Source organism: Lissotriton helveticus, chromosome 5_1, assembly GCF_964261635.1.
Source record: "Lissotriton helveticus chromosome 5_1, aLisHel1.1, whole genome shotgun sequence".
In the NCBI taxonomy this organism is placed as follows: Eukaryota; Metazoa; Chordata; class Amphibia; order Caudata; family Salamandridae; genus Lissotriton; species Lissotriton helveticus.
In genome coordinates, this window is record NC_136065.1 from 2,066,834,127 (window position 1) to 2,066,848,390 (window position 14,264).

Consider the following 14,264-nt stretch of genomic DNA (forward strand, 5'->3'; position numbering starts at 1 on the left):
ACGTTTGCTCGGCACTACTGCCTGGACAGCCAAGTCCAGAGAGATTGCTTTTTCGGCCGTTCCGTTCTCCATGACTTTCTGGTGTGATCTTGGTTCGCAGACCCACCACCGGGGTTGGTATTGCTGGGATATCTATTCTAAGGTAAGGAATCGAACACTAACCTGTTTCTTTCAGATGCACAAGTTACTTACCTTTGATAACGATATATCTGTAAAACAGTAGTTGGTGTTAGATTTTTTACCGCCCCACCCATCCTCCCGGTTCGGAGAACCGATATCTAGGGTTAAGGACATCCCTTTCAGGGCCCTAGTTTCATGGCACCACTGTCGGTTTCTGTCATGGCTCTGCGTTCCTTGCGCGGAAAGCTATGTACAGGGGTACTGCTGACAAACTTTCCGGATCCTGTTGGACGTCTGGGGTTATTCTAAGGTACGGAATCTAACACGAACTACTGTTTCTTACAGATATATCGTTACCGAAGGTAAGTAACTTGTGCTTCAGGGTGCCCCTAAATACTACATTTAGGGGCGTTATAGGTGGGGCAAGGGCAGGGACCAATGGGTTCCTCTCTTGGAGTGGGTACACCCCGTAGCCTTCTCCTCCTGTGGGAGGGGGGGGCAGGAGCCTAGCTGTGATTGCACTGGGCTCCCCATCTTCAAGATGGCCGGAGCCCAGGGTCGTGCTTCACCTCTCCCACCGGAGTGGAGTTGGCACAGGCTAGCTCCCCACCCCCCACCCTTCCTGACGTAGGGTTGCCCGCCAGTCTTTCCGCTAGAGTGGGGGGGTCAGAACTGGTTGGGGCCAAGTGGTCTGAAGAAGCTCACAAAGGCGGAATGCCTTTGGAGCTTCCCCTGCCCATCCTGGGGCAGGAGGCTTGGCACCTCGTCCCAGGATGTGCATTGTTGCAGGCCCAGAAGAGCGTAGGCTCTCCAACAAGGGGTCCAGCAACATGTCTGCTGTGTGGCAGCCTCTCAGACAAGACGTGGATTGTAGGTTAGGTTTCAGAGGGCGTCTCCAAGAGGCCCTCTGTAGTGCATTTTACATTAAATCTCACACTGGCATCAATGTGGGTTTAATGTGCTGAGAAGTTTGATATCAAACTTGTCAGTCTACAGTGTAGCCATTATGGTGCTGTGGAGTTCGTAATGACAACCTCCCAGCACCCTATACTCTTAATGGCATCACTGCACTTACAGTGCCCAGGAATGGCGCTGGGTACTGTAGGGGCACAGGGCTCATGCACCTGTGCCCACACCACTGGCATAGGGCTCCCAGCTGGAGGTGTGGCTGATGTATGCCAGGGCAGTGGGTTTGTGGGCATGGCACACAGGGATGTGTGCCATGTCGACTCTTTGTTTAGATCTGCACCAGGACACTCCGCCTGCAAAGGCAGTGTGTATGTCAGGGTACAGGGCCCCTAAGGGTGGCACAATAAGTGCTGCAGCCCTTAGTGGTCTTCTCTGGTCACAATGCTGTGGGTACCTAAGGTACCATTTACTAGGGACTGACATGTGGCCAGAGATGCCAAATGGGTTTAGGCTCTAGTACAGTTTTTAAGGAAGGAACACAGGCCTTGGGTACCTGATTGGCAGGGACCTAGGGCACACCAAGGAAAAGAGCATCATGTATCTGGCAAAAAGTGGGAGTGGGTACTGCAACAGAAATTCACTTTATTACACACACCCATTGAAGTTCCTTTCCACTAGGTTCAGGTGTGGGTGATTGGCATGACTGTCATCATGGCGACTGTGAAGTTCAAGTGATCAACACCGCTCCTGATGCATCCCTGAAAGATCTGCATGGACACTGGTTGGATGACAGGGTGTCACTGCATCCGAGGTTCATTTTGGAGGATGGTGCCTCACTTCCTAGGTAGAGTTGTGACTGGGTTGTACTTGAAAGTAGTCACTTGTAGCAGACAGGTAGCAGGTTAAAGCAATCAATTTCAAAGTTAAAGTGCAATCCTGGAGCTGTCTACTGCAGAATTATTAAAACCGAACACACATGTAAGAACTTTAAAAGAAAACGAGTACTTGACACTTTGAGGTGACCATCAAGAGTCCGTATTGGGCAAAAGAACCATAGTTTACGGTCTTTTATAGATTTGTATGCTTTACGTACAGCAGGTTTCAGATTGAGGACATTACCTTCGGGCCTCTAGATATTCAGATTTAAAAGACAGTAATGATGGAAAACTGATCCACATTAGGATAACAATTAAGTGAAAGCTTCTGAATCCAAATTACTAACCTATCCACCACTTTAAATTTACTTGCATGTTTCACTATACTAATTAAACACTAATCCTCTATGGGTCCTGGAGTAGCGTGCCACTCGCCGAAAAAAGCGCTTCAACGCCTCGTCAGGGGTAGTAAGCGCTATCCAAATGCAATTACAATACAATTACAATATAAAAAGTATTCTTTTATGGCAATGGCAGGCAAGCTTGACTTCGTCGTAATGTTTGCCTCAATTTTTCTCTTTTACAGAGGCTCATGTCATCAGACGTAAATGGGTCTATGGTCAATTGGCTCACTACAATGATGGGTATGCGTCTACAAGTGATCTTGGAGCAAATGCCTGTCACAGAGGAGCAGATCCTGCACTATGTACGAAGGATAGACGACCGCAGACGACAGGTAACTGCATAATGAAAGGAACCAGATGTGACTAGGATTCATTGTGAATTTTCCAGCATACTCTGTTGAAGAATTAGTTATAGTTCCTCCTCTTTCCTTTGGTACGGGGGCAGTCTGTTTTTGCATGCTGGTTTTAAGTAAGTTGGCTACCACTGGTGTTTGTGTCTGTAACACATAATGCACTGCTAATGCACCGTGTATTCTTATTTGGGTATTGGCTCTTTAGGTAGCGAGGTTGAGCAGTAAAGGCTTAATGTTCGAGACGGTTATAGGTTAGAACACTGACAATGTTTGGCACAAAGAAAAGACAAGTATTATAGATTACTATGCCCCTCTCTCAAGGGTACAATGAAAAAAAACCTCTACCATAACTTGAATCTTTAATTTGCCTTGTGCAGGCACCAGAGGAGCCGATGGAAGAGCAGCCAGCAGAGCCAATTGCAGAGGAGGTCCAGGTAAAAACAAACTCAGCATGGAGTCACTGCTATTGTACAGTGGGCCACTTTACCTTGATTTACAATCTTTACAGGCCTACAGAGATGGAGAGGTCAGTGGCTCTTTGCTTATGTTCTGAGACATTTTGGGTCAGCCACAATGGAAGAGATTCTATGGCCCTAGAACACCTAACTTAAGTATGAATTTAGTGAATTAGAGGTACTGTTGCACCAAAAGATGTGCCTAGACATATCAAAATGGAACTAAGGATACCAAAGTGTTTAGCTTTCTCTTTAATTTCTTCAAGGAGTTACTCGTTGTGGAGTAATGTGGATTCTAACCTCTTCGTTGTCTTTCTGTCTATAATGCTGCGTTGAATAGTGCTAACCTGAGCACAAATGCCATATTTTTCTGCTCGGTGGACCAACGGAAAAATATAGTATATAAACATAACTTTTTGGACCACATCAGCCTAAATCGAAAGGTACATTAAATAGCATACCTTCCTTTAGTGCCTGATATTCTATTCATTGTTACTGTCAAAAGGTTTCCTTTATTTGACAGCTAAGCAGCAGGCTTTACTCATCTTTGTTTTCCAGTTATTCCTGAACTCAGGAATTAAGTATTTTTGGTTTGAGGATTTAATTAGGTTTAGGATTTTAACAGAATATGGCATACTGTCCTCTTATTTAACCTACTCACCTTGTTTAAAAAGGTATTCTGCAACAAAAAGCTGTTTTTTTTTTCTTCTGATGACTTATTAGCACTGGTTTTGTCTTGTATCCCTTTTGATTTACTCATGGCTGCATGTGAACTGGTATTGTTTTGCCAAACCATAAATTAAAGCGTTTTCAGTGTCCTTACAAAACACTAGTAGTGGTAGATTTTGAACGTAAACATTTGTTTTATTTTTGACTTTTTTAAAGTTCGGAATAGTTGTCGTCATTGTGGTTTTTAGGGCATTTGATAGTCATGATCTCTAGAATCCTGGTTTTGAAGCACACCTGCTGATTGTCAAACACATTTCTCTTTTGTGGGTGGGCATTCTCCTTGGTCACATTATATTTGCAACTTCCTGTGCACAAAGTTTGTGAGAGAAGGCCTGTACATATACAGTAGAATGTTACAAAGGATTTTCTTTATGAATGTATATTTCACTGCATGCTATCCTTCGTGCTCCTTCTTTCATTACCTATTTTCTACTAAAATATTATTGATCTATTTCCCTTGAAAACAGAGAGAAACCTCAGCCTCTCCGGCACCTGCCACCACTGCAGAGGAAGTAATGCCTGCTCAGCCCCTGCCAGTGGCAATGGATTCCGAGAGGACACAGCAAGAAGAGGCAGACGCTGAGCCTTGGGCAGCATCCGTTCCCCCTGTAAGTGAGCACAGTAGCTCTCTAGAACTTGTGGGGATGGGTTGCTCTGCAGCAGGCTCTGTTCCAAGGACTTGGGAGATAGAGTGGGGATCTTTCCAGTGCTGTTGACGAAGATAGTGCATTGGAAGATTAGTTGGTTAAGACCACTTCTTAATATTAACTGGCGCTGAGAACCGCAGATACAGTGGGACATCTAAATTTATTAATTGAGACAGCAATGGAAATGTGCTCAAGCTCCTCACCCTGATCAAATATTTTCACCATGTATTTGTGATGTATTTGGTTTCTCTTCTGCAGACGAAATGTGCGGATATCTATGAACTTGTCATTTAAAGCGTCCGTAAATGGCTGGAGGTATTGCTTGTGTTTGCAGCATAGTCTGCACAATCCTGCCGTCTATTGTTGGACATAGATGTTGCAAATAGTTTTTCTTTGAAGTAGAGTTTTCAGTTTCAAGATGTCTCTAGATACTTCCCCTGAACCACATATTGCACCAGGAAATAGACTACACCTTAGATATGTTGGGTCCCGAATTGCCACACACGTAGCTATTAGAACTGCAATATTAGCCCCGAGACCGCCTGGCACATCAGCATTACTCTAATACGCAACACTATTTGGCGACTGGCATTTACCTTTTCACAAGGCCAAAAGGCCTTTGGGGCGTCGGTATTGTCTTTCGTTCGGTGCCTCGTACTTGTGACACTTTCTTCGAGGCGGACGTCAAAGGCCGATTGCCTTTTCGACACCAAAGGCCCCATCCGCGATCGACGATGGAACGGAGTCCATTTAAACGATGTCCCGTTTGCAACTCCAAATACCCTCACAACGATGTTCACCCGGTGTGCAATAAATGTCTATCACCGGACCACGACGAGGCCAGCTGCATGGCCTGTTCTCGATTCAGGTCGAAGAAAACTCTTCAGGCTTTGCCGTGCCGCAAGACAATCGGCACGAGAGTCAGCGCCCGACTCGGAGGACATCTTCGAGGCTGACGACGCAGAGGGTGTAGAACAAGAGGATCCTGGTCAACAGTCTGATCCCGCGTCGGATCAACACTCGATCTATGATGAGGACGAAGAAGAAATCTACGTCCATGATGAAGACCTCGTCGGGGTAGGAGACGACGCACAAGCCATCGGAGTCCTCGGCGACGACTCAAGCGATGAGCAAGGGCCAACCGCAGTAGCGGGGCCTAATCTAGACTCTGTACTTTCCACGGCACAGGTGGAGGCATCGCCGGAAGGCCTTAGCCAAGATCTTCACCCACGTTCGATAGCCCCGCTTCCAGGCCCGGCTAAGAACATTTCAAAAGAGCCATCGGTCGATTAACCTCAATCAGTGGGAAAATCGAAACCGAAACCAAAAGACACTATATCGAAACCGAAACTGGTGAAAACAGTCATCGGCTCGACGACTTCGGAACCGATCAAATCAAAAAGTGTCATCGGCCCCTCGGTCGAAAGGGGGTGTCGACCCGAAGATCGGAGCGACTAAGCCCGTCTCTACAGTCAAGCACTTCACGCTCACGTCGTTGACGTCAGGGTCCAAAGATGGCGACGCTACCAGAGGACTCGAAACTCAAAAGACCCTCGATCCGAAGCTTCGGTAGCCACTAATGGTCAAGGCCTTCGAGTCGAAAACAAGAATCGACACAACAGAACATATCAAGTCGAAGCAAAGGAGCGTACCTGCTGCGCACCAACAGCTCGAGTCGACGCATGGCCAGAAACAACATGCTGAACAGTCGAAGTCGGTCGGATCGAAATGTACGCCTCCCTCAAAGCCGGTCGGTCCGTCTTCGATGCTTATGGCGCTGATAAAGTACGGACTGCCCCCGACCGCACGGCCTAAGGCGGTCCAGCTCCAAAAGGGCACCGACACATCCAGATCATTGTCGGGGCCTCACAAGCTCAGCCCATGGAGGCAGAAGTTCAGTTCCAGGCTCCTTCCTATGATAATCAGTCCAAACTATTCATCGACTCCGAGTCTGGAAGACTCACGATTTATAAAAGGAAAATCATTCCAGAACATCCTATGGAGTCATACAAAATTCCACTCAAAAAGAAGAGGGACTCTGCCACCTCACCTACTCTTTTTGAACCTTTAGAGCCCTTTGGACAGGACTGTACCTATTCTCCCACACATGCCACTGAAGATGTAGAGGAAGGGTACAATGAAGAACAGTTTAATTATCCTATTGACACGGATCAATAGGAGTCCCAGCCATGGACTGACCTTGTTGACCCTGATGAGCCACACACCACGCCTGACACTCAGTCCTATGTGGTCAAAACATCACCTAATGAGGATACTGCTGCGTTCAACACATTGATTGAGAGGGCAGCCCTTACCATGATGTGGATTTGCACACTGACCCAGTAGAGGAAGACTTTCTGTTTGATACATTCTCGACTTCAGAAAGATCAGTGAAAACCTTGCCTATGCTTAAAGGTGTGCTCAAACACTCTAGTGACATATTTAAAGAACCAACGAAGGCGAGAGTTGTGAACCCCAGGATTGAAAAGAAGTACCGGTCTGCGCCTGTAGACCTTACGTATATCAAAGGCCAACTCCCGTTGGACTCATTGGTGGTGGCTAACGCCCATAAGAGAGCAAACTCTCAGACAAGTGGTGATGCTCCTCCTCTGGACAAAGTATCCAAGATCTTGGAAGCTTCAGGCAAACGTGTAGCAGCTCAAGCGGCTAATATTTGGAGAATCTCAAATACACAGGCCCTATTAGCCAGATATGATAGGGCTCATTACTACACGTTAGAGCAGCTACTCCAACACCTGCCTGATGCTTACAAGGAGGGAGCAGAAATGCTGAAAGAGGAGGGGAAGCTAATCTCAAACGCATCCATTAAATGTGCGTTAGATGCAGCTGACACAGCAGCTAGGGCCATCAACACTAGTGTGATGCTCAGAAGGCATGCCTGGCTCCGCATATCTGGTTTCAAGTCAGAAATCCAAACAACTCTGCTTAATCAGCCAGTTAACCCTGACTTTCTATTTGGTCCCGATGTAGACACGACCCTAGAAAAAATTAAAAAGGACACTGACACTGCCACTGCCATGTCCATGGGAGCTCTACAGTCACAACAGTTCAGGGGCGGTTCCTTTCGTCGCTCCGGTAACAGGGGAGCTTCTAGAGGACAAGCATCGCAGCAAGCCCAATACAATAAAGGAGGCACACAAACCACCTATAACAAGAACAATAGGGGTGGATACCGTGGGAACAGCACCAAAGGCAGAGGACGGGGAAATAATAATGCCAGATCCTCCGCCGCCAATAAACAGTGACTTCTTGTCACTGCCCCCAGACCATATAACACCAGTCGGGGGAAGACTCCAGCAGTTCTTGCCAGTCTGGGAAGGCAATACCACAGACAGGTGGGTGAGAAAGCTTATACAATACGGATATTGTCTACAACTAACCTCCACTCCACCCAACATACCCCCAAGGCACCGTCCTATGTCCGCAGAGCACATGCACTTATTGCAGCAAGAAGTCCTCTCCATGCTGCAAAAAGGAGCCATATAACTCGTGCCTTTAGAACAACAAGGAACAGGGGTTTACTCTCTGTACTTCTTAATACCAAAAAAGGACGGGTCTCTGAGGCCCATTCTGGACCTCAGACCCCTGAACCAATACATCCTTTCTGAACATTTTCACATGCTCACTTTGCAGCAAGTTCTACCATTGCTCAGTCAGGGGGACTTCCTAGCAACCCTAGACCTGAAGGATGCATATTTCCACATTCCCATTCACCCCAGTCACAGGAAATATCTCAGATTCACCATAAACAACCAGCATTACCAGTTCAAGGTCCTGCCTTTCGGGGTCACTACAGCCCCCAGGGTGTTTACCAAGTGCTTAGCATTAGTAGCTGTGCACCTTCGGAGACAACACATCCATGTCTATCCTTATCTGGACGACTGGCTTATCCAAGCCAAGTCGGCCCAGCAATGTGCCAGCCACATGTCCCGCACGATTCACCTCCTACACAGTTTAGGATTTTCACTAAATTACCAGAAATCTCATCTTCAACCCGCACATCTACAACAGTACTTGCGCGCAGATATAAACACTCTGACAGCAACAGCACAGCCAAACTCAGCAAGAGTCAACAGCATGCAAGTGCTGATTCAAAAATTCAGGCCCCAACACTCACTCCCAGTGCAAGTGTTTATGCAGCTGATAGCCTCCTGCATCTTTATAGTCCCACAAGCGAGGCTGCACATGCGTCCGCTTCAGGAGTGCTTGGCGCGACAGTGGAACCAGGCTCAAGGACAACTAAAAGACCTAGGTTTGGTGACCGGTCGTGCATACAACTCTCTGCATTGGTGGAACACACAAAACCTTTGCAGGGGACGACTGTTCCAAGAGCCTGTGCCACAAATAGTGCCGACCGCGGACGCATCTCTCCAGGGCTGGGGAGCGCATGTCCTCCATTACACAGTGCAGGGCCTATGGACAATGCAGCAGCAAAAGATGCACATCAACCTGTTGGAATTGATGGCAATCTTCCTGGCAATGAAGGCGTTCAAATTTCATTTGTGCAACAAAGTCGTGCAGATCCGGACGGACAACATGACTGCAATGTATTACCTCCAGAAGCAGGGAGGGACACACTCTCCACAATTGTCACACCTAGCACACCGCATGTGGAAGTGGGCCATTCAAAAACAAGTTTCTCCTGGCGGAACATCTCCCAGGCAAAGACAACCAGATGGCGGACCTGCTCAGCAGGCACAGTCATCAAAATGCACAAGTGGGAGATACATCCCTCAGTGCTACAACTGTATTTCCATCGGTGGGGTCATCCAGAGATAGACCTATTCGCCACACAAGAAAACGCAAAATGCCAAACCTTCGCCGCCAGGTTCCCACACCCGCGGTCTCGGGTCAATGCGATATGGATGAACTGGTCAAACAGATTTGCGTATGCTTTTCCGCCGACACCGCTCATACTGCTGGTAGCGCGCAAACTGCGGCAACACTCCATGACACTCATCCTAGTTGCTCCAACGTGGGCAAGGCAAGCATGGTACACCACGTTCCTAGAACTCTGTGGTGCCCCACCAGCGACTGCGACTCACTCCCAGTCTCCTCACTCAGAGCCATGGAGACATTCAGCACCCAGATCCGCAACAGTTGAGCCTTGCAATATGGCTCCTGAGGTCATAGAGTTTGGCTATCTGAACCTGCCCCCTGAATGTATGGACATCATCAAGGAGGCTAGGCGACCACAACCAGGGTGTGCTATGCGGCAAAATGGAAGCGTTTTGTCATTTATTGTTCCAATAATAACATAAATCCGCTAGATGCATCAACGCAAAACATCATAGGTTATTTACTGCACCTATACAGATGCAATCTGGCCTATAGTTCCATCAGGATACATTTAGCTGCAATGGCAGCTTATCTGCAGAGCAGACAGCATCTTTCCCTTTTCAAAGTGCCTGCCATTAAAGCTTTTATGGAGGGACTCAAAAGGGTAATTCCTCCAAGACACCCGCCTTCACCTGTCTGGAATCTAAACATGGTTCTCACCAGACTGATGGGTCCCCCCTTTGAACCCCTACACTCTTGTGAAATACAATTTCTGACATGGAAAGTGGCTTTTCTAGTAGCGATCACATCGCTAAGACGGGTTAGTGAGCTGCAAGCCCTCACTATTCAAGAGCCTTTCATTCAGATTCCTGCTAATAGGGTAGTGCTGCGTACCAACCCTAAATTTATGCCTAAAGTGGTGTCACAGTTCCACATTAACCAGACAATTGAACTGCCAGTATTCTTCCCAAATCCTGATTCCATAGCAGACAGAGCACTGCACACACTGGATGTTAAAAGAGCTCTCCTGTATTACATAGACAGGACTAAAGATTTCAGGAAAACTAAGCAACTGTTTGTTGCCTACTCTCCACAGCACAAAGGCAACCCAATTTCAAAATCAGGTATAGCCAGATGGATTGTTAAGTGCATACAGGTCTGCTATCATAAGGCTAAACACACATTAACAGTTCCCCCAAGAGTGCATTCCACACGCAAGTTAGGGGCATCCATGGCTTTCCTAGGCAACATTCCTCTAGAGGATATATGTAGAGCAGCCACATGGACCACCATACACACATTCACCAAACACTACTGCGTGGATGTACACTCCAAACAGCAAGCAGCTGTAGGTCAGGCTGTTCTCAGAACTCTTTTTCAGACTGCTACAGCTGGCACGGGCAACCGCCGCTAAGGAGGATCCTGCTATTTATTCTATGCACAGATATAAATTCAGCAGCCCACATGCCTTGAACGGAATATGCTACTTAACAGTATGCATCTGTTCTTGGCATGTAGGGCTGCTGACATTTATATCGCCCTCCCTCCTCCCCGGCGCCTGTAGCAGCTGTAGCACTCAGAATTATTCTCAGGCATGGTCATCACTTCCTGTATCACACTCCATCTCTGCCACAATGGCGAAAAACAATCTGAGGATGGAGAGGATGCCCATGTCCAGGGGAGGAGCCACCTATCTCGTGATACTTCGAAGACTCTTCCAGGACAACAATGTGCAATCATCCGGACCCAACACTAGGCGGCGATCTATGCACAGATATGAATGTCAGCAGCCCTACATGCCAAGAACAGATGCGTACTGGTAAGTAGCATATTCCTTCTACCACCTTGGTTACATCCCATGCCCTCTCATCACTAAGGTAACTGCATACATCTTAATCGTGAATGTTTACACCGTGGCCATTCTATTGCGAACACTAGCGAGCTTCTCTTGCCCTTTCACCACTCTGGTGACTGCATCATCACACTCTTGTGCACAGATATCATAAATTTATATTTAGGTTTCCACTTTGGATATGCGACAATTTTGGTTGTCTTCTCATGCATGTCCCCGCAATATGCTTTATCACCATGGTGTACTCTTCCAGTCTTAGGGACAGGACGCAACGTACTTGACCAGCATCGATCTGTGCCCGGTTAGTCAGGAATATGTTCCACAATAGGAGCCAGCAGATAACAATATGGTTTTTATGTTATCCACTTTACTGTCCGTGATTTCATTGGTATTTATGCATTTGCATTTTTACTGATAAACTGCTCTCATTGCTTTACTATCATTTATTGTTCGTTATTTAACATTTAGGCATTCTATGACTCTGTCCTTGTATATTTACCTTTCCAAAATGGCAGCCAGGTTTATATTTGACTATTACTGATATATGAATTAGTCTGTTTTTTTATGTTTAACACAAGGCTATGTAAAGAATCTTCACTGTTTACGCACTGTGTGATCAAGACAGCGAGTGTCGAAATGCGCGACCTGTACACATTTCCTGAGTGTGCGTATTAACTTGGAATCTGCGTCATATAGATGTGTGTGTGTGTATGTGTGTGTGTATATATGTGTGTGTCTTTCTGTTCATATATCATTTTTATATATTCTGGGGTCCCCGTGCATGGGCAGGAATATTCAGTGCTTAGGACTTTGAGGATACCCCTGGAAGAAAACTAGGATTACAGGTTAGTAATTTATACATTGGCATCGTGGGATTGACCATAATCCTACGATGCCAATGTACGTGACCCCATTCAAAAAAAAAAAAACACATTCCGCACTTGGGTATAGAGGTGCATTTGCGATCTCCTGACCTTTGTTTTCGACAGAAGAGTAGTTGGCTAGACCATGAACAAACCCTGAAAGCGGTAGAAGGCATGAAGAATCACACTTGACACTGGAGAGAGGTTTTTCTGGGGTAGTCACAGGAGGTCCAGGGGGAACACCTGGAGATTTTCAAAGTCTAAAAGATTCTTTGTCAAATCCCTAAGCCCACAGTGCCACATGCCAGAAAAAAGCTGATCTGTCAAAAGACAAGACACTAAAGCACACGCCCAAGACATCAACGCTTGGTTCTTCAAGCGAGGCCAGAGTCATTTAAGTCTAAGGCCTCAACACCAAACACCAAAGAGATTAACAGTTAGAGGCGCTTAGAGCACTTCCCATTCTACTGGGGGAAGAGAAATTTATCAGGAAGGATGAGCCGAAAGGCAGCGTCATGACTTATGAGGATGTTAGTGCAAAAAGGGAAGCATGCAGGCGCTCCACCGAAGGTAAAGCCTCTGGGGGAGCCCAAGACTTCCGGCGACGTCGAGAAAAATAAAAAGGCTTCAGAGGTCGCTATAGAGAATTTTATGAGGAGAAAGTGGGCTTTCGAGGAATTGACCACTCCCTTTAAAATAACCTTGACTGACCGGCATCAAGAGAACTGCAGGACACCGTAACAGAGGAACAGGAAGAAATCACAGAAGAGGGTCTGGGCACAGCGGTAGGGAAAATGGAGGAAGGTATCTTTGCCATCGACCCTGAGGATATAGAAATAGAGCCGCAGAGAAATGTTGTGGGAAGACGTCGAGACTGACTCTCCTTCATAGGAGGTAGAAGCTTATCCTTCGAAACCTTTTCCACCTGATGATATCTCCAACTGTTAGTGAAGAAGTCAGCTGAAGCCTTTGTATGAGAGATAAAAAATAAAAAAGAGACCAGTTTTCGCCTCAACACTTACTCTCATATAAGAGGAACCAATATCTCCCATGCTCACCAGCATCATACAGCAGGGCAAGAAAGTTTTTGCTAAATCACTGACATCCAAGGCAATTACACAAAGGATGGGGAAAAAAAGTACAGAGCTTTAGTGCAAAACCCTAAATATATCCAGGGGCCTGTGGAACCCAATACTATAATTGCTCTTTTCCTTGATGTGGAGTCAATGTCCTCCACCTCTATGGACAGCCACCAGACAAAGAAAGTGGAGACAGTAGGAAGGAAGATTGAGAGAGCTGCAGCCACGTAGTGACTTATAGCCATGTCCACTGCGCTTCTAAATAGGCATGCTCATCAGTACTGGGAGGGCATGGAAGATGGAAGACATTGTCCTCTCCCTGAGGAATATCATAAAAGCGTGAAGTGCATTATCGAGTGGATGGGGGGTAACATTGTAAATTCATGCCTAAAATCAGCGTTAGATGCTGCAGATACAACAGGTAGTAAGCCCACTACTGGGACAGACCTATGGGAGACATGCATGGCTACGCATCTCCAGGTTTAAGCCCTCAGTAAAATCTACAATTATTAAGACACCACTCCCCCCACTCACACCTCAAAAAACAGGGCATACATGTCTACCCATACGTAGACGATTGGCTGGTTAAGACGGACACCTTCCAACTTTGCCAGAAGAGCGTGATGCTGATAGTGTCCCTTCTTTAGCACACAGGGCTTTACAGTGAACTAGTAAAAACTGTCCATAAACCTACAAACAATAAATCAAAACATTCCTGGGAGCAGACATCGACATGCAGCTGACTGCGAGGAAGGGTAATAAAACTGCTAGTGGCGATTAATTCATCCAGCTCATTCCCAATACCAGGGTTCACATAGGACCATTCAGGAATGGTTATACAATCAATGCACTCAGTGGTCATGCACCTGGGCAGTGGTTGTGTCAGTCAAGATAAGCAAGATTTTGAGGAGGTGGAATGTAGTGAACATGCTCATTCGAGACCGCAACCTTCCCTGCGTGCTGGAAGCACGACGAAATCAACGCCCTACTCAAGAAACCAAAGGCTGATCCGAGCGATCTCAGAAACTTCCGGCCCATCTCCCTGCTCCCGTTCCCGGCGAAGGTCATCGAAAGGATCATCAACACCCAGCTCACCCGCTACCTGGAAGAGAACAAAATCCTAGACCCCTCCCAGTCAGGTTTACGCAAGAATCACAGCACCCAGACCGCTCTCATCG

General features: G+C 46.7%; 1 protein-coding gene across 7 annotated transcripts in view; it reads left to right on the plus strand.

Annotated features, from left to right (window-relative positions):
- The window catches only part of BAG6 (BAG cochaperone 6), a 440,475-nt gene that overhangs the window by 382,607 nt on the left and 43,604 nt on the right, over positions 1-14,264 (plus strand). For all 7 annotated transcript variants that reach the window (XM_078645986.1, XM_078645987.1, XM_078645989.1 and 4 more), the window contains 3 exons: positions 2,491-2,640; positions 3,039-3,095; positions 4,313-4,453. In XM_078645986.1, coding sequence (XP_078502112.1) covers positions 2,491-2,640; positions 3,039-3,095; positions 4,313-4,453 — 348 coding nt within the window. The remainder of the gene's footprint in view (positions 1-2,490; positions 2,641-3,038; positions 3,096-4,312; positions 4,454-14,264) is intronic.